This window comes from Gossypium hirsutum, chromosome D13, assembly GCF_007990345.1.
Source record: "Gossypium hirsutum isolate 1008001.06 chromosome D13, Gossypium_hirsutum_v2.1, whole genome shotgun sequence".
Taxonomy (NCBI): domain Eukaryota; kingdom Viridiplantae; phylum Streptophyta; class Magnoliopsida; order Malvales; family Malvaceae; genus Gossypium; species Gossypium hirsutum.
In genome coordinates, this window is record NC_053449.1 from 1,400,420 (window position 1) to 1,419,885 (window position 19,466).

The following is a 19,466-nucleotide window of genomic DNA, read 5'->3' on the forward strand; positions in this document are numbered from 1 at the left end:
AGAAGAGCATATCTTAGATCCAAGTTGATCTGACGTTCAGTATCAGAGATCAGAGAAAAAAGTTGTTTGGATTTTTATTCGCAAATTCGTGGCGTTCAAAACTATTTAATGAAAAAAGAAACTGAATTGTAGAAGAGAAGGGAAAATAGAGCTTTTGATCGATGCGAGAAGTGCGAGCAAAGAAGGCAATACGACAGGATTTTAACAGCCCGGTGACTTAAATGAAAACTTTTAAATAGTTTAGTGACCATTTTATAACCTTTTGAAGTTGAGTGACAAAAACATAAACTTATTAATAGTTTAGTCACCTTAGATATAATTTACCAAAAAATTTAAAAAATAGTGTCAATAATGTAATAATAAACTAATCCGTGTCTAATTAGCGAACTCTCCGTTATATATTGAATGAATGTATGTGGGATCTTATCCTCATCTTTGCAAAGCACTTTCCCGACTTTCTTTTCTCTTAATTTACTGAAAGCTTTTTTTAGTTGAAATGGAGATTCTTCCACAGCGATCATCATTATCCTCAACTCTGAATCCCAACGCTCCATTGTTCATTCCATTAGCATATCGGATGGTCAAGGATTTCTCTGATCAATGGTGGGCTCTCGTCCAATCATCCCCTTGCTTCCGCGACTACTGGCTTCAAGAACGCTTCCACGATCCCGAAAACGACGACGTTTCCGACGACGACGATGATCCTCTCTTCCCCGGCGACCTCGATGACATATTTGAGCAATACGACGACGTTTTACTCGACCCAAGACGTAAGTGACTGAATTCAACTCACACCCGACGACTCTCACGAGTCAATTAAGTATAAACTCGGAACTTTTTTTTTTTTTTGCAGCGGAGGAAAAGGAAAAGAAATTGGTACCGTTTGGGACATCGAAGTGGCGGAAGGACCGAGTTGTGACTGAGTCACCGAGGTTTATCGAAAAAGCACCCAAGATTGTGAATGTTAAAGTGAGTCCAAGGACTATTCACCAACCAAGGTAAATCAACTCGTACTGAGTTGACATGGGAGGTCTCATTTTAAGCTTTTTAACTTCTTTTTTCTTATTGATTTGTAATATATTAGGTACAGAGATCTCTCTTCCTTTAGATCCCAGTCTGTGAACTTTTTAAATTTCGCAATAAATGAAAATTAACTTCACCCAAAAAAAAATAATGATTTTGTTTTATTCTAGCTATTACAGTAGATTTTGAACCCAAAATCAATCAAAAGAAAAGCCAAAATTGTGAAATTAATCAGATTCCCAAGTGGTTGCTTGTTTGCCGATTTTTTGAAGAACACGAATGACTTCATCGTTGGTAACATTGCCTGTCACTATAACCTTGTTCAGCTTAGTATCAACGTTGTAAGTTTCAATATCTGCAATCAAATTTTCCCCAATCAAAAGGTAAATTATAGTATGTCTTTGTTTATAGTGTAATTTACCCTAATCAAAACAGGTAATTCCTGAAGAAGATGATTATTACCCTCTATTTTCTTGATAGCTTTGAGGATTTTCTTGATACATTCGTCACAATGCAAGCCCACTTTCAATTCCACTACCTATAATACAAAGATAGGAACCTGAATTTAGCTGTCTATGATAAGATAATATAAAAAAGGAAGAAGAAAAAGGGTTACTTACATTGGCCATTGATGCAAATGAAAGAAGGAAACTTGAAGAAACAAATGTGAGATTTTTATTGTTTGGTAAAGGGGTAGCCTTGGAGCATATAAATATATACACTGTTAAGTGAAGGTATTGGATTCTTTACGTGATTAATGGGGGGAACTTTAGTTTTTTTTTTTTGTTTTTACTTTTTGCTTTTGTTAAAAGGTGCTTTCATATGTGAAGATTTGCATTTATTCCAATAATTTGTTGACTTTTGTAAGAGAGGAGCCACCGCACATCTGGTTGCCAATATATTGTATAGCTAGAGAGCATTAGATGTTTCTAGGATTCTTTTCTCGTCTCATGGATTTTAGTAAAGGATTGGCGTGTGTGAAGGTAATGTTTACTCTACGCATAGTAAATATGGTTGCATATATCATGGTAGCTTTAGGAAAAATGTTTCTCTTAATTTGAGAATTTATAATTTCTTCTTAAGATGGTCGAGATGGAGATTCTACAAGACATTGTTGGTGTTAGATATAATTCCTGTTGTGACTATATGTATTTAGATTCTTTATCTACCAAAAAAAATGTTAATTAATTTATGTTTTGGTTATTTAATTTTAAGAAGTTATAAATTTGTCATTAAATTATTCAAAAGTTGTCATTTAAGTTTTTGAACCATTTAAGTCATTGAGTTGTTAAATTATATCTTTTTAAAATATGGTGGAGTATCTACTGACGAGTAGTGGAATATACTTTATACCCAAGTCAATTTGTTGATTTTCAGAGATCGGTGAAAAAAACCGTTTGGATTTTGATTCACAGATTTGAGATGTTCAAAGTTGTGTCATTAGAAAAAAATTAACTATAGAAGAAAAGGGAAAGGAAAACTTTTGATTGGTACGAGTAGTGTTAATAGAAAAACAATGATTTTAACAGCCTAGTAATTTAAATGACCGAAACATAAAATTAATAATTGTTTAGTGACTTTTTGTGTAATTTATCCTAACGAACATATGTTCGGACCAATTTGAAATATTAACTTTAATTTATTAAAAATTCATTTATATTTGTAAATGAATAATCTAAATCCATTAAGCTTAAAAATATAATTATTTTTATTTAATATTTAATAATTATATATTTGACTACCATTAATATTTTTTTATTAAAACTTGAAACATGATTAACTTAATATATTGTTATATATTTACTTTACAATACTATACTACTATATTTAGTACTTAATATATAAAAGAAAAGAAAAGTTAATATATTATAAATTTGGAAAAGAATGGGTCAGGTCAAACTCGAACTTTAAATATTGGAGGTTGAATTAGGCCTATATATTAAACATTTTGTTCAAATTTATTTTTCAAGTTTAATATTTTTGTTCAAAATTTCTAAAGGTTTCTTGACCTCGGATATGTCTAGTGTAAATAACTCGTGAGCTAAGTTTAAAAATGCATCTCCCCTTCTTGAAAACAAAGTATAGATCAATATAATAAGGAAGAGCGTGGAGTTTTTTTTTCAATGAATGATTTTATTCAACAATGAATTCGAAGTTTTATTGGCTAAAGTCCAATCTATTCTTATATAACGGATAATTGCAGCCCAACAAAAAATCTCAATGTTAAAATCACTCACCCGAATAATCTTATAATGGAAATACGAATGTAACACTTCACAACAAATAAATTTGGAAATTACAAACAAGCTCTTAGACAAGCACCCGAAAGGGATGCACCAAAGAGCATCGAAATGGTCTATTTATAGGTTTGAGTTGATCAACGTTGCACTACTCTTCATTTTCTAATCGAAAATAAATTTTGTATCAAAATAAACACAATTTAAGCTCAGAGTAGAAATAATTTGCTAATAGAAAACCAACCAAGATAAAACTAGTCACAGATGTCAACAAAACTCACCTACTTTAACTATCCTGACTTGTTGTTTCAAGGGATGTTCGAACATGTCATGCGACAATTGAATCAAAAGTAATTAAAATTTCAATATGTGGTTTAATATTTCATTTAGATACGAAAATACATGCATCTAATTTTTTTTAAAAAGAAAAAAAAAAGGATATTATGCTTTGTTTTTATTGAGGTAGGAGTTATCTAACAATTAAATCCGAGATTAGTATCAACTAAATATTTATTATAAAATTTTAGTTTTTGGCTTAGCCGCATTAAATATTCATTCAAAAAATTTACTTTGTGGATTCGAATCATAGAAATAATCTTATTTATGGTGTATGAAGTAGTAATAATTTAAGCCGACTAAAATCGTGTAAGTCAATTATAAATATATCAAAAAATAATATAATTTTTTTTTATAATTTTACTTGCGACTTAATCGAGTTTTATATATAATTTGGTACCTTTCCCTTTCCAATGAACTTTATTCATTACACTTATGAAGGGTGTTGGGTTGTACCTTGTAGGTGCAAAAATATCCTTAATTATGAATTAGACCAACGATTTTTCGGTTCAATCGATTTTTTAGTCAAATCAAATAATTTATTAAAAATTATAAAATTATAAAATCTAATTTATTTGCAGTCATTGATTGTGGGAATTAATCAAATTCAGAATTACACTAGAATTGGATCAATTTACTTTGATTAGGGTTTTAATTTAAAACACTTTCGGTGTCATCTGAGCAATCGACAGCACTCTCTCCCCCATCATCGACGATTGCTTGGATCATTAATTTAAAAAATTAATAATTTATGTATGCAATATAAACATAAAATGATGTAATATCAACAATTGTGTTAATAATTATGTTTTTACTTTCTCTTTTCAAAATCGAACTCTTTCAATAAATATACCATAAATTGATTTATTCACTCAAATATTTTTTAAAAACCACATTTTAGCTAATTTAACCTCAAATATTATCATTTATACTATTATCATAACTGATCATAACAAGTTCTTTTTATTTATTTTATATTGTCCTACATTCGGCTGCACCTGATCATGGAAAGAGATAAGGAAATGACTAAATTGCCAGGACAAGACCCGGCACAGACTTCCCAACTCTATTGGAAAAGCTGCTCTCCCAAACGGAAAAGCAATGCACAGGAGTAATCTCAGCCGTTGATGAAGAACCAGAGGACGGCGACGGTGATGACGATGACGATGATGAGTTGTAGTTGAATGGTGGTGTTTGGCTAGAGTTCACAAGACGAGTAACAGTGAGAGAAGTATTGAAATACTCTCTCACTTCTGTTATTATCCCATCAGTACTTACAGTCCAAGCATGAACCCAAGAGATTGAACGTTTATGATCACAGCCTTCAACGATGACGGTGGACCCAAAAGTGGTGACCGAAAGAGGGTCAACGTCGAAAATGAAAGTTTGGTCCGATGAAGCTCCCGTGAGGAGGCGCATCATAAACTGGTGGGCTGGAGGACCATGGAACCACCATTCAAGGTCAGGGGCAAGGATTTGATGAACGGTTTGGACGTCTCGAGTGTTTATGGCCTCATAGAGGACGAGAACCACTTGTTGGTTCTTGTTGGTTTCCTCCAGAATGCTATCCTTTGTGTTAGCCAGTTCTTGATTATAAAAAAAATGGCTTAGAAAACAATAACACTAAAAGAGGTTTTAGAGAAAGTGAAAAAAACCCAGAATATAACAAGTTGTTGCAAGAGGGTGAAGCAAGTAGGGTTTATATAAAGAATCTCTTTGGGTTGGTTTTTGTATCCATTTCTTCTTTGTACTAACAGTCTCGGTATCATGTCAACATAAAATATATATGAATTGTATGTATGAACTATTACGTAGATTGTCATGTTATATCGTTAAAACAAATTATTGATTTAATCAACATTTTTATTAAAAAAATAATTTAATATTTTTTAAAAAATTAATAATTAAAATTAATTAAAAAAATATAAGGATTAAATTAATAGAAAATATAAACTGAGAATAAAATTTATCGTTACGCCTTAAAAAAATATGATTACTTCATGTAAAAAAAGGAAGATTAGTTAACCACCTTTTACTTATTATTATTTTTCACCCTCTTGTGGTGTGACTTCATCTAGTTGCGCATGTGTAAACAATGACAATGGCTAGTTGAAGCCATATAATTTCAACCAAAAAATGCCAAAAATGATTCCATTATCACTCACTCAAGAAAAGCATAGCATTAATTTTTTTTATAAAAAAAAACATTTCTTACATCTAAAAAATCAAACACATAACTCCTCCCGAACCCATAAAATAGAAAGATAATGCGCTTCAGCACACTTGATCCCGTGCCTTTCTGCATTGACAATAATATTTATCCCAATCGAACTAACACTCAATCAATCATAAATTATCAAGTTTTGAAATGGTGCTTCATTTGTCCCAAATAAGACCACATTCCGAGAAACAGGATTAAGCAAGTTTCTAAATATGGTCATTGGTTTGTCTCTAATCTAATCACATTTACCATAGGCATGGTGGTTGAAAACTTGGAAAAACAGTAGGCTATGCTCCAAAGTCCAAAAAGCAGCTTGATGCATGGAAAGATGGTAATGTTTTGGAAGCTGGAAATTAAATTGACAGGCACCCAAATTAAGCAAATGGGAGCTTAGCTGGATACTCTTAAAATTTCAATGATTTATATACTTCATATGGAAATCAAATCAGTGATATCTTCCCTGTAATGAATCATGCTTATATAATATGGAATCAATTGTGTTCTTGAGCTGGCAAATGGCTTTTTTTGGCTAATAAGTTAAAGTTTCATTGGTACCCAAAAGTACTAAAACTAGTCACCCAGACTGCATCCCATCTATTGTATGAGTAGTCAATTGATGAAAAATTGTCATAGATATAAAGAGTTCAACCACTCAATGGACATCACCATCTCTTCATATATTAAGAAAAGTGTTGGCAGAAAACTATTAAACCATCTTTCCACAAAGAGGACTCAATTTGAATCATTTTCTTTTTATTTATGTACCAAAAAAGTAATCTATTTTATTTTGCAAATAAGTGAGAATAAGAGAAACATTACAAATGTTAGTAACTCAAATCTAATATCAATTGAAGGAAATCTATGTTTTTCAGGTATTTGGACCAAGTTTGAATGTTGGAGTCGACATTTTTGGGAAGACTTTATCTGGATACCACTTCTGGCCCAAACATAATTAAACTCAGACCCTAAAATAGATGAAGGCACCTATGGTTATATAAAAAAAGTTTATGTAAAAACCAAATAAAACCTTTTTTTATACAACTGAGTCATTGGCATGATTGGCAAAACCAAATGAAACTTTGGTAACAATGATAAAATTGAAAGTTTAAAATTTATAATGTTTAAGTCTTCACCATCTCTTAGTTTTTATTAATTTTATACAAAAATATAAAAAAATCCTTATAATAATATAATTTTGTAAAAAGCATGAAATTTAATTAGAAATTCTAAGTATATTAATATCTATACTTGCATTAAGGCCATCGCTGATTGGTTTCATGAGTCAATCAAGCACCAACTCAGTTAAAATTTACTAAAATATCTCATTATGTATAAAATTAGTTACATTACTATGAAGGTGTTTTTGTCGTTTTACAATTTATAAATCAATAAAAACTCAATCATAATAAAATTTGAACCCATGGCACAATGAAATTTAAACATTTAACTTTACCATTTGAATCAAAACATCATTTGTTTTTTCGACAATCTTGAATTTTATAATGTAGATAAGTCTCCTCATACGTGAGTTTTTATTAATTCTTTATAAAAATATAAAGAAAACAAAAAAAATTCTCATAATAATATAATTTTGTGCAGATTAAATCTTAGCTTAGTTGGCATCGTTCATGCTGCAACAACTAGAAGGGCGTAAGTTTAAACGCGTTGATGTGTGTTTTATCTTCTAATTTAAGAGTTTGAGAAAATAATATAATTATGTAAAAAGCATAAATTTTAATTTAGAGATTTTTAGCATTGTTTTCTAAATTAGACCAAACTGGCTTGTCAGACTAGTTGGATCGAGGATCAGTTAAGATATTGGTTAGATTGACGATTGAACCAATTTTCTAATTTTTTAATAATTTATTCAATTGAACTGGATAAATCAATCGGATTAAAAACCAATGATCTAACTCATTCGATTATTGATCTGATTCTGAAAACCGTACTTTTTTAAATCCTTCATTATTGATATATTATAAACAAACCCTTGATAAATTTTCCTCCTTTTGGCAATGACCCACTTATCTCCATTTCAACTATCTATATTTTTTTAACCACTCAACACCAAAATAGGAAAAGAAATGGACAAATTATTGAATCAACTTAAGCTTCTTAAAGACATCGGAGGCCATAATTTTCCCCCTTAAAGGGCAAAACAAACTAGGGTTAATGGCTTTTCGAGTTGGCTTTGAGCCCTGTGAGTCTTTCATGGTTTCATTTGGTATTTAAAAACTAGGGTTTCCATGGCCATTTTCATGCACCCGCACCAACTTAACTTTGATGATATAATATTTCATCAATCTGTACTGTCAAATCGTGCCACCTATATCGAACCACTTCATTTCCACCGTCCTGTTTGACGCAAGCCCTTTCTAAAATGTCACCTTCGGTACTTGGGAAAGACAAAGCAAAGCAAAAAAAAAGAACCGAAAGGCAAATGGCAAATGACTCAAAACTCAAACCTAAATTTTCTGTCGTCTTCTAAAGGAACAATTTTTTATATATAGTTAATATATTACTTGGTATCTATATTTGGTTTGAATGTTCAATTGATATATTTGAGTTTTTTTTTATACAAGTATTTAAGTTTGACTTCAGTGTTTATTTTAGGGGCGAAGCCAAAATATTTTTCTTAAGGAGGCGGAATTAAGTTGTATATTTTATAAAAGCTAAAATCCAATTTCAAATTTTCAGTAGCTTATTTTTTATGATTCTTAAAGGACTAAATAAAAAATTTATCATTTTTTTAAAAGCCAAAGTGTGATTTTACCATTTACTAATTTAAAATCTTATAAATTTTAAAGTCGAAAAATGAAAACTTCCGACGCCGCCCCAACAACTTGGTACCTAAGTTTTTCTTTTGTCCCAATTAAATACCTATGTTTTTTTTTATTACTAGAGTGCACATGTCAAATATTTATTGACCACACGATGTTGTTTAGATTGGGTACCAAATTGAACATTGAAACTAAATTTAGGTACCAAATTAAGACAAAAAACTTCACGTGCCAAATTGAGTATTGAAACTAAATATAGGTACCGAATGATATATTAACCTATATAAATATATTATTTAGGTAATCATAAAATTATTCTACTTAGGCCATTGAGGAATAGAGATGTTCATAGGCCGAACCGGACCTAACCAAGGCTCGGTTCTAAAAGAATTTTTAAGCTCAAGCTCGTTTTTAGGTCAACTCATCGAAAAAACTAGTTTCACTATTCAAAAAGTATTATAAAATATTAAAAAATTTTAATTTTAATTGATATCTTACTTATTTTAAAATTAAAACACTTTTTTATTGGTTAATTTAAATTCGAACTGAATCCAACACAAAAAAATGCAAAAATTCTTATCAAGCGCGAACTACCCGACGGAGAGTTTCTATTGAGGAAGCAAAAGATGATTATACATCACAATTAATGGGACCTCGTGACATGCTGTGTTAATAACAAATGCGTACTTCTCACTTTTGTACTTAGAACTACACTTTGATGCATGTTAACAAATGCGTTATTTGCTGAACAAAATAAAGATACAAAACCTATATAAGTCTCTACAATATGTAATAATCAGTTTAACATATCTTTAAACGGTTCTTCCAATCGATAGTTCACGGTTCATCCGAATCCAGGTTCAAAGCAGACAACATTTCTCTGGTGTTTAAATCACAATGGTGGTGTTTTTCGAAGGAGATGAAGTCAAAGTATGCAGCAAGGAAGAAGGGTTCTTCGGTTCTTACTACGAACCTAAGATCATATCCCAGTTGAATAACAATACTCTTTATAGAATGAAGTACAAGAACATAATTGAAGAAGAAGATCAGACTTGGCCTCTGGTTGAGATAGTTTCAACCGACGAGGTCCGACCAATGCCACCTCCAGCAACAATCACAAGAGCTACTCAGGTATTCCATTATTTGGAGAGGATGGATGCTTTTGACAACGATGGTTGGTGGGTGGGGATGATTTTTTTTATTATTGTAGAAAAAAGTCTTGAATTATCATAAACCTAGAGTTAAGGATAAATAAACAGATTAAAAGATGCATAAAAACGCACACCAAAAATGTTATTTCATTCAAAATTGAGAATACATCATCCCATTTTTATTTTCATATAATTAAAATCAACAAGCACAATGGCACACATTATTATTTTTGCAAAGAGCATCCCTACAAAACTGTTGTGTTGTACAGAATTTAAAGCAGCTGCCATCAGGAGCTGCATCGTCTTTCCCATGCTCACATGGACCCCGATGATAATCAGTGCAACATCCATCACCAACTACACCCATATTCTCTGTAATTTCAAATGCAATAAAATTAAAAATGCACTAAAACAAGTAATATTTAATACTTTTATACATAAAATAACATTACATACCTATAGATAAGACGAGGACGAGAATAAGAATGAACGATAAAATCTTCATTTTTGCCATTTCTTTTTTCTTTCAAGGTGATCAAATTTTCTTTATTGAAAAAACCCATCTCGAATATGTAATTTATAGTGTTTAATTTTAATACGTTTCCTTAAATAAAAATGCAAAATCATAGCCATAACTACATGCAAATAAATTTCTTAAACGGAAATTTGGCATTTACTTTCCAACTTTTATGATCCTCTCGCATGGAAAATATATATTAATTGATATTTTTGTTAATTTCTATATTTAAGGATGAATTTTCAATTTTTATATTCTAAAAAAGTTACTATTAAATATGTTTAAATAAATAAAAATTATAGTATTTAAATATTATATAATTGCATTTATTAAATTGATTTAAATCTTTAAATTAATTAATAATTACACATCACAATTTTTTATTAATTCTACATAAAAATATGAAGAAACAAAAAAAAATTTCTCATAATAATATAATTTTGTGCAAATTGAATCTTAGCATAATTGGCATCGTTCATGTTGCAACAACTAGAAAGACATAAGTTCAAACACGTTGATGTGTGCTTTATCTTATGATTTAAAAGTTTGAGAAAATAATATAATTTTGTAAAAAGCATAAAATTTAGTTAGAGATTTTTAGTATTGTTTTCTAAATCAGACAGACCAAACTGGTTGTTCAGACTAGTTGGACCGGGAACCAGTTAAGGTATTGGTTCAAAATTTATTTTCCTACATTTACGGGGCCTGGACTAGAAAGAATATTCACTATCTTAGCACATTTTACAATAAGTATTTTCAAGCTCTAACACTCACCAGTTTAGACTTCTCACATTTGTACTTAAAGATTTAAACATCTACCCTCTCTAAGTTTTCCCTTGAAATCGCAGGACTCTAATTAGGTTACACAATTGATTATTACGCTTCCATGCACTAAAAAATACATTCCTCACTGAATAAAATAAAGTTCTCTCAACCAGTAGAAAACCTATATAAGTCTCCACAATATATAAAAACTAGTTTAATCTTTTTTTTTAACTTTTCATCCAATCGACAATTTATGGTTCAAAGGCAGTTTAATTTGATTCCCAATATAGACGGTTTCTTTCTCTTATTCTGGATCGGTGTATCGATAGTTCTTGATCTAAAGAACCTGATCCCAATTAATGTGGTTCCAAAAATATTGTTCAAAAGTAATATAATAATATTTAATTGGGTTATTAAATATATTAAATCAATTCGTAAATTGTGTAACAATCTTTTTAAAAAAATCATTTAAAAAACATTAAAGAAATTACTTTCTAAATTTATTAAATGAATCATATATAGATTTAAACCAGTTTTTTACAAGTGAGAAGCATAAAAATTTTTTGAGTTTGGACAAAAATATAGGCCTAAAAATGGGTTTGGATAAAAATAAGGTCCATTTTTTAAATGAGTTGGGCTTTGGGTAAAGTTTTTTACCCGTGCTTGCCCGACCCAAATTTTCCTAATTTTTTTCTCTGTGGTTTAATGTCATTTTATTATTATGTTGTTACTATTTTGTTATTATTATTTATATACTGTCTTGTTTTATTATTATTTTTGCTACTATTTCAGAGGCATTTGATATATTATATTTTTAATTTATTTTTTTATTAAAAATTAATACGGGCGGGCCGAACTGAGATCGAGTTTAGCATTTTTGATTTTGGTTAGACTTGGGCAAAATTTTAGACCCATTTTTTGAGTTGAGCTAGACTTGAACCTAGAAAAAGAGTCTAAAATTTTGTATTAATGACCCTATCCAAACCCGACTTGACTCATGATTAGATCTAATGCATATTCACAATATGAATGTTTTTTTTATTAATTAACATAGTACCAAACATAACATATAAAAATCTACAATTAATTATTTATAAAGATAATATACAATTATAAACATACATGTATCTAAATATTTAATAAAAAACAAAAGGTAGATTATTATTTTAAAAAATTAAATAAGTCGTTTTAAAATATAAGAGAAAAATACTATTAAAATATAAAACAAAATTTTTAAAATTAATACTATATTAAAAATTTTAATAATATTATATTATTTTAGATTACTTAATTAAAATTAATTTTGTTTAATACAAAATATCATGTAATTCGAAGAAATAACTTAAGGCGGCATAAACCCTCTATAAAACAATACTCGATTACTTGTTTTTTCTGCACAAACTTCTCCATTCAACACTATTTCTCTCTCTCGTATGGCGATGTTTTTCAAAGGAGATAAAGTCGAAGTATGCAGCAAGGAAGAAGGGTTCTTGGGTTCTTACTACCAAGCTAAGATATTATCCCCGTTGAACGACAATACTCTTTATAGAGTGCAGTACAAGAACCTGGTTGAAGAAGAAGATCAGACTCGGCCTCTGGTTGAGATAGTTTCAGCCGACGAGGTCCGACCAGTGCCACCTCCAGTAACCTTCACAAAAGCTACTCAGGTTTTCCATTATCTGGACTCGGTGGATGCTTTCGACAACGATGGTTGGTGGGTGGGGAAGATCACTGGGAGACAGGGATCTAAATATTGGGTTTATTTTGAAACTACCAGAGACGAGATTGCTTACCCCGTTTCTCGATTGAGACATCATCTTGAATGGCGCGATGGCCACTGGATTCTTGCCAACAACACCTTCTTCTGATATTCGTCGCTGTTTCTTCATGGATTCTGTTTTTCTTTTAGTGTCTATTTGATGTAAGGACCTGTTCTCAATTTCCTCTATGAATTAACTCTTGCTTCGGCACCAAGCAATCAGCAACTTAATTAAGGAGAAAAGCTGATGTACTGTTTCAACTTAATTTTCATTAATACCAATTTTATTTTACTTATAATTAAAATCAACAAGCACAATGGCACACATTATTATTTTTGCGAAGAGCATCCCTACAAAACTGTGGTGTTGTACAGAAATATTTAAAGCAGCTGCCATCAGGGGCTTCATCGTCTTTCCCATGCTCACATGCACCACGGATGAGGATGATTGTTTAATTTTCCTCCATAATTGTAACAGAAGCGTTCTCCACACCTATAAAATCATTCCAAAAAAAAAAAAAGAATCATAAAGCAGTTTTCTATGTAAAAATCAAAGCCAATTGAATGCGATATTAGAGGCATGAACTGACCGGCATTTAACATGATGGCAACCAAATGATTTTCCAACCAACATCTTGCAATTAGGGCATTGCCTCCACTTCTTCCTCGTAGCCAAATTAACAAACATAGCATCTGAGCCAAGGGTTTTAAGTTTCTGAAACTTGTTGCAATCCACACCTGAATGCCAAGCTACATTGCACTGCACGCAAAACACCCTCTTGCACAATGGACATCGGGATCTCTGAATGCTCTTTTCCCCATCATTCACCAACAGTGCCGAGCAATCTTGATAAGGACAGTAGAATTTTTCAGAGGCAAGCAAAGCAGATTCACAAAGGGCTTTCCCCCACCTGTTAAACAAATCCCTTGGCAGTATCTCACTGCAAAAATCAGGGTCCAACACCCCATCACAATCTGTTACTGGACATTGGATTCACTCACGTTATCATCAAGCTTGGATTGAATGTACTTCACTGCGCATTAAATGCGGTAAAAATGGGAACAACCTTTAATGTTGAAAGAGATATCCAGTGGCTTTGCCTCAACATAGATTTCACACACATAAGCTGGGATACTGCCATTGTTGCTATGTTGATGAGTTTCAGAATCAAAACTCAAGAAATGATTATCTTCTTTTCCATTCATGACTGAGTTTCCTTCAACCTCCACTTGCTTTCTGCATATAACATTGTTGAGAAACTTGCTCAATTTGTAGCGAATCTTGCTCAATTTCTTATTACACGAATCGGATGAGAGATACCCATTGAGACTGGTTTTCTCAGCTGAATCAAGGAGAGAACGCAGACTCAACCCTAATCAATTCTGACTTATACAAGAGATTCAAGGAGTGTGTGCATATATATATGTGTGTGTATATTGTGAGGAGAGATTTTAATAAATCAAAGATTTGCGGCAGATTTTAATTATTGTCTCCTCGTATATAGCTGAAAAGTGGCTTTAATCATATTGATGAAGGATACGGAAACTATTCTTGAAATAGGATTAATACTAATTAAAATTAATTTTCTTTAATACAAAATCTCATGTAATTCGAAGAAATTACTTTAGGCGGCATAAACCCTCAATAAAACAACACTTGATTACTTATTTTCTCTGCACAAACTTATCTGTTCAACACTATTTCTCTCTAGTATGGCGATGTTTTTCCAAGGAGATGAAGTTGAAGTATGTAGCAAGGAAGAAGGATTCTTGGGTTCTTACTACCAAGCTAAAATCTTATCCCCGTTGAACAACCATACTCTTTATAGAGTGCAGTACAAGAACCTGGTTGAAAAAGAAGATCAGACTCGGCCTCTGGTTGAGATAGTTTCAGCCATTGTAGAAATAAGATTCGAAGAATTGAAGATGTCGAAGTTAAAGAGTAAAGAGAAAGTTGATGATGGTGACCGTTCGTGGTTGGAGTTGTTGAATGGTGTCGAAACATCTACTTCTAGTGAAAACGAAAAGCTACACAAATTAACTCAGATGGTATTGTCCAAGTTTGTAGCTCGTCTAGTCACGAAGATGGAGAACAAGATGATGATTGAGAAAGAGGGTCTCAAATCCTGTCATGAAGCTGGAGTTGAAGAAGGAAAACGGGATTACTTGATCGGCAAGTAGAAGAAACAAAAGACGAGGGGCAACAGAAAGAAGAAGCAGAAGATTAATGATCAGAGAAAGAGACAAAATCCGGAAAAGGTGATGGAAATGGGTTTGGAACCACCTCCGGATATGCGACAAGTATTCAAGGATTGCATTCAAGACTTTGGTGGGATATGCCACAAGTATTAAGGATTGCATTCAAGACTTTGGTGGGAGTGAAATAAAGCTGGTTATTCAAAAGTTTCTTCAAATTAATGATTTAAGGTCTCAATAAAATCGTTTGTCAATTTCATTGGAACAAATTAGGAGTCCATTCCTAAATGAAGATGAAGAGAGAATGCTTAATGCCAAAAGACAAATAGCACTGACTCTTGTAGAACCAGGTCTAGTGGAGTATCAGATCGATCCTGTCATATATTATAAATGGAGATTACAGTAAAGTGTTTGAAGAATAACATGGATAGTCTGAAGCCAAACGCTGTGGTTGAAATTTGATCGTTTTGTGTCCAACCAAATTCGCAGCTCAATTTTTCCTTCATCAAAGTTATAGACGAAAAAAAATAGTTACATCATTGATTAAGGATACACCAAACTTGCCAGGTGCTTCTGTTTTTAAATTATGACAGCGTCACGACCGGCTTACAAGAGAGAGGCCCATGGAAAGCTCCCTCTGCTGCTCTCTTTGTTGTTTTACATAAATGGTAAAATTATAATTTTAGGACCCTCTCTCATATTTTATTTATTTATGTAGTTTAATTTAACTTAAATTCTACAGTTAGTTCAATATTAAACACTATTAACAATTTTTTCTTCGAAACCGACAAAAAAAATTTGTCAAATTTTGTCCCTTTACATTTAACTATTAACTATTAATTTTTTTGGTAATATACGTTTATCTGTTAATATATTTTGTAAAAAAAAAAAGTCCACAAGTATATTCGTTAACAATTAATTAATTTTTTAAAAATTAATAAATTTAAAAAATGTGTCTTTTTTTATTTTTAAAATTTAAAAAATATATTTAATTGTTGGCGCATTATCCACATGGCAATTCACATGTATACCACGTTAGTAAAATTAATTACTAGTTTTAACATAATAATAGACGACACAATTTTTTATAGCAAAATCCAATTCATAAATATATGCGAAGTTTAAAATTTTAAAGTTAACTCATAAAAGATAAATTAAAATTAGAGGTCTTAATATTTTTTTTTCAATTAATGAATTAATTTATAAAAAAGCACAGAATAATAAAGAAATTATATATAAATCAAACTTTTAATATTAAATATTATTATTACAAATCAAATTCAACAATATAAAGGTTTTCACACTAAGTTACGTAAATATATATATTATTTAAAGAAGTTTCTTATGCAATAAAATCTTAATAAATGGATATTAATCCTTTTGAGAACAAAACTAAATAGTTTCAATAAGATAAAAAGTTTTTTACACTTCAATACGATATATGAATCAAAGTTAGACATGGATTAGAACTTCGAATATATATATATATAGGTACTAGTTTATTCATACTAAAATTTTTCATTAATAAATTTGTCATTATTGAAATAAGTTTCGAAGAATCGAAGATGTCAAAGTTAGCGAGTAAAGAGAAAATTGATGATTGTAATCGTTCATGGCTAGAGTTGTTGAATGATGTTGAAGCATCTACTTCTAATGAAAGCGAGAAACTACACAAATTAACTCAGATGATATTGCCCAAGTTTGTAGCTCGTCTAGTCGCGGAAAAGGAGGAGAAGATGATGATTGAGAAAGAGGGTCTCAAATCCTGTCATGAAGCTAGAGTTGAAGGAAAACAAGATTACTTGACCGGCAAGCAAAAGAAACAAAAGACAAGGGGCAACAAAAAGAAGCAGCAGAAGATTAATAATCAGAGAAAGGGACAAGATTGGAAAAAGTTGATGGAAATGGGTCTGGAACCACCTCCGGATATGCCACAAGTATTCCAGGATTGCATTAGAGACTTGGGTGGGAGTGAAATAAAGCTGGTTATTCAAAAGTTTCTTCAAGTTAGTGATTTGAGGTCTCAACAAAATCGTTTGTCAATGTCTTTGAAACAAACTAGGAGTCTATTCCTAAATGAAGATGAAGATAAAATGCTTAATGCCAAAAGACAAATGGCAGTAACTCTTGTAGAACCATGTCTTAGTGTATCTACGGTGAATTTGGCCAAGTGGAGCATCGGATCGAGCATGTCATATATTATAAATGGAGATTACAGTAAGGTGTTGAAGAATAATAGGGATAGTCTGAAGCCAAACGCGGTGGTTCAAATTTGGTCGTTTTGTATCCAACCAAATTCGCAACTCGGTTTTGCCTTAATCAAAGTTACAGACGGAGAAGATGGTCACGTTATTAATTAAGGATACACCCAACTTGCTGGGTGCTTCTATTTTTTTATTATGACGGCACCACGGTGGCACTTACGAGAGAGAGGCATGTGGAAAGCTACGTTTGATACCTAGCTATGATTTTAATCCCTCTCTCATATTTTATTTAGTGTTGAATATTAAACACAATTAACCATTTTTTTTCTTAGTAAACCAACAAAAATAAAATCTGTCAAAAACCAACAGAAATAGGATTTCAACGTTATATTATTTTAAATTTAATTAAGGAAAAAAGCTGATATTTTAATACTAATTAAAATTAATTTTGTTTAATTCAAAATCTCATGTAATTGGAAGAAATAACTTGAGGCGGCATAATCCGTCTATAAAACAACACTCGATTACTTGTTTTTTCTGCACAAACTTCTCCATTCAACACTATTTCTCTCTCTCGTATGGCGATGTTTTTCAAAGGAGATAAAGTCGAAGTATGCAGCAAGGAAGAAGGGTTCTTGGGTTCTTACTACCAAGCTAAAATCTTATCCCCCTTGAACAACAATACTCTTTATAGAGTGCAGTACAAGAACCTGGTTGAAGAAGAAGATCAGACTCGGCCTCTGGTTGAGATAGTTTCAGCCGACGAGGTCCGACCAGTGCCACCTCCAGTAACCTTCACAAAAGCTACTCAGGTTTTTCATTATCTGGACTCGGTGGATGCTTTCGACAACGATGGTTGGTGGGTGGGGAAGATCACTGGGAGACAGGGATCTAAATATTGGGTTTATTTTGAAACTACCAGAGACGAGATTGCTTACCCCGTTTCTCGATTGAGACATCATCTTGAATCGCGCGATGGCCACTGGATTCTTGCCAACAACACCTTCTTCTGATATCCATCGCTGTTTCTTCATGGATTCTTTTTTTCTTTTAGTGTCTATTTGATGTAAGGACCTGTTCTCAATTAACTCTTGCTTCGGTACCAAGCAATCAATAACTTAATTATTGTATTTAATTAGTTGATTCTTTGCATTCTTAGATTAAAAAAATTTCATAGTTTAATTTTTGACGTTTGTGATTTTGTATTTAATGAGTTACGAAAAACATTATTATTTTTTATTTTATTTTGGATAGTTGAACAATATGATATTATTATATTAGATGATATGCCATCTTACTATATATATTTAACGTTCGAGTTTATCCGTATTTAGATCTGAATTGGTATATTCTAATTTATTAAAAATTTATTTAAGTTAATGTAGGGAAAATTCAATGGATGGGAGCCCTACCCCTATATCTTTGTAACTTGATATATTAAGGACGCATTATTCTTGATCATGAGTTGAATCATCTGTTCAGGTCTGAAGGATCACTTAAAAAATTAAAGGGTTTGAATAAAATTATAAACCCTAAAAATGGACTACAAAAAAAAATAAAGCTCGTTTTTAAATAGGTTGGGCCTTAGGTAAGATATGTTAGGCTCAAATCCGACCCAAATTTGTCTAAATTTTTTTATTGTTGTTTTGTTGTTCATTGCTGCTATTTTGCTGTTATGTTGCTACTATTTTGTTGTTATTGTTTGGATATTGTATAACTCTTATTTTATTATTAATTTTACTACTATTTTAGAGGCACATTTGCTTACTAAGTTGCAATTATCTTAGTGTTATTTAAGTATAAAGATTTTTTTATAATGTACTTTTTATTTGTTGAGAAATATTTATTTTAATATTTTTAGCGTATTTGATGTATTATATTTTTAAAATTTATTTTTTATATAAAAAATAATATAAAAAAATTATAATATGGGCGGGTCGAGCGGGGCTCGAGTTTAGTACTTTCTTATCTAGGCCGAGCTTACACAAAATTTTAGATCTATTTTTTAGCTAGGCCTGAGACTAGAGTGGTCTAGTCTCAAAATTTTAAATTGTTCTTATTAATCAATGTACAACTAAGCCTTCAAGGGAAAAGTTTCAGTAGAAAGAGTGGTCTAGATTGCGTTAGAAGTGAGGCTGCAACTTGGTTAATGAATTGACTTAAATCATGTATTGTACAAATCAATTTATAGCGGATTACTTTCTAAGTAAACTTCTGCAAATGTAAAATAAAATAAAATTGAACTACGCAACTAAACTTTTGTATTCATCTCTTATT

The 19,466-nt window shown here is 31.3% G+C and overlaps 5 protein-coding genes across 5 annotated transcripts; 2 read left to right on the forward strand and 3 right to left on the reverse strand.

The window, feature by feature from the left end:
• The first annotated feature begins 389 nt into the window (after window positions 1-389).
• LOC107920606 (protein EARLY RESPONSIVE TO DEHYDRATION 15) lies at window positions 390-1,171 on the forward strand. The gene is made up of 2 exons (XM_016850400.2): window positions 390-770; window positions 854-1,171. The coding sequence occupies exons 1-2, from the start codon at window positions 497-499 to the stop codon at window positions 1,000-1,002; spliced, it is 423 nt and encodes a 140-aa protein (XP_016705889.1). The 5' UTR covers window positions 390-496; the 3' UTR covers window positions 1,003-1,171.
• On the reverse strand, window positions 1,168-1,752 carry LOC107920608 (copper transport protein CCH). The gene is made up of 3 exons (XM_016850401.2): window positions 1,644-1,752; window positions 1,486-1,561; window positions 1,168-1,378 (listed from the first exon to the last, which is right to left on the reverse strand). The coding sequence occupies exons 1-3, from the start codon at window positions 1,650-1,652 to the stop codon at window positions 1,251-1,253; spliced, it is 213 nt and encodes a 70-aa protein (XP_016705890.1). The 5' UTR covers window positions 1,653-1,752; the 3' UTR covers window positions 1,168-1,250.
• Window positions 1,753-4,501: 2,749 nt separating this feature from the next.
• Window positions 4,502-5,346, reverse strand: LOC107918512 (wound-induced protein 1). Its single transcript, XM_016848083.2, has one exon. The coding sequence runs from the start codon at window positions 5,016-5,018 to the stop codon at window positions 4,623-4,625; it is 396 nt and encodes a 131-aa protein (XP_016703572.1). The 5' UTR covers window positions 5,019-5,346; the 3' UTR covers window positions 4,502-4,622.
• Window positions 5,347-12,372: 7,026 nt separating this feature from the next.
• Window positions 12,373-13,085, forward strand: LOC107918889 (protein AGENET DOMAIN (AGD)-CONTAINING P1). Its single transcript, XM_016848467.2, has one exon. It carries the CDS (start codon window positions 12,464-12,466, stop codon window positions 12,896-12,898), a length of 435 nt encoding a protein of 144 aa, XP_016703956.2. The 5' UTR covers window positions 12,373-12,463; the 3' UTR covers window positions 12,899-13,085.
• Window positions 13,086-13,095: 10 nt separating this feature from the next.
• Window positions 13,096-18,434, reverse strand: LOC107919472 (probable E3 ubiquitin-protein ligase RNF217). Its single transcript, XM_041109779.1, has 3 exons — window positions 17,954-18,434; window positions 13,380-13,780; window positions 13,096-13,282 (listed from the first exon to the last, which is right to left on the reverse strand). The coding sequence occupies exons 1-3, from the start codon at window positions 18,221-18,223 to the stop codon at window positions 13,213-13,215; spliced, it is 741 nt and encodes a 246-aa protein (XP_040965713.1). The 5' UTR covers window positions 18,224-18,434; the 3' UTR covers window positions 13,096-13,212.
• Between the last annotated feature and the right edge of the window lie 1,032 nt (window positions 18,435-19,466).

What these genes read in the sequence shown, in the direction of transcription:
- LOC107920606 (XM_016850400.2), top strand. Translation starts at nt 497, where the DNA reads ATGGAGATTCTTCCACAGCGATCATCATTATCCTCAACTCTGAATCCC. An exon ending in CGTTTTACTCGACCCAAGAC is followed by an intron (nt 771 to 853) that starts GTAAGTGACTGA and finishes TTTTTTTTGCAG; the next exon opens with CGGAGGAAAAGGAAAAGAAA.
- LOC107918889 (XM_016848467.2), top strand. Translation starts at nt 12,464, where the DNA reads ATGGCGATGTTTTTCAAAGGAGATAAAGTCGAAGTATGCAGCAAGGAA.
- LOC107918512 (XM_016848083.2), bottom strand. Translation starts at nt 5,018, where the DNA reads ATGATGCGCCTCCTCACGGGAGCTTCATCGGACCAAACTTTCATTTTC.
- LOC107919472 (XM_041109779.1), bottom strand. Translation starts at nt 18,223, where the DNA reads ATGAAGAAACAGCGATGGATATCAGAAGAAGGTGTTGTTGGCAAGAAT. An exon ending in GGTGGCACTGGTCGGACCTC is followed by an intron (nt 13,781 to 17,953) that starts GTCGGCTGAAAC and finishes CGTGAGTGAATC; the next exon opens with CAATGTCCAGTAACAGATTG. An exon ending in TGCCATCATGTTAAATGCCG is followed by an intron (nt 13,283 to 13,379) that starts GTCAGTTCATGC and finishes ATGATTTTATAG; the next exon opens with GTGTGGAGAACGCTTCTGTT.
- LOC107920608 (XM_016850401.2), bottom strand. An exon ending in AGCTATCAAGAAAATAGAGG is followed by an intron (nt 1,379 to 1,485) that starts GTAATAATCATC and finishes ATTTGATTGCAG; the next exon opens with ATATTGAAACTTACAACGTT.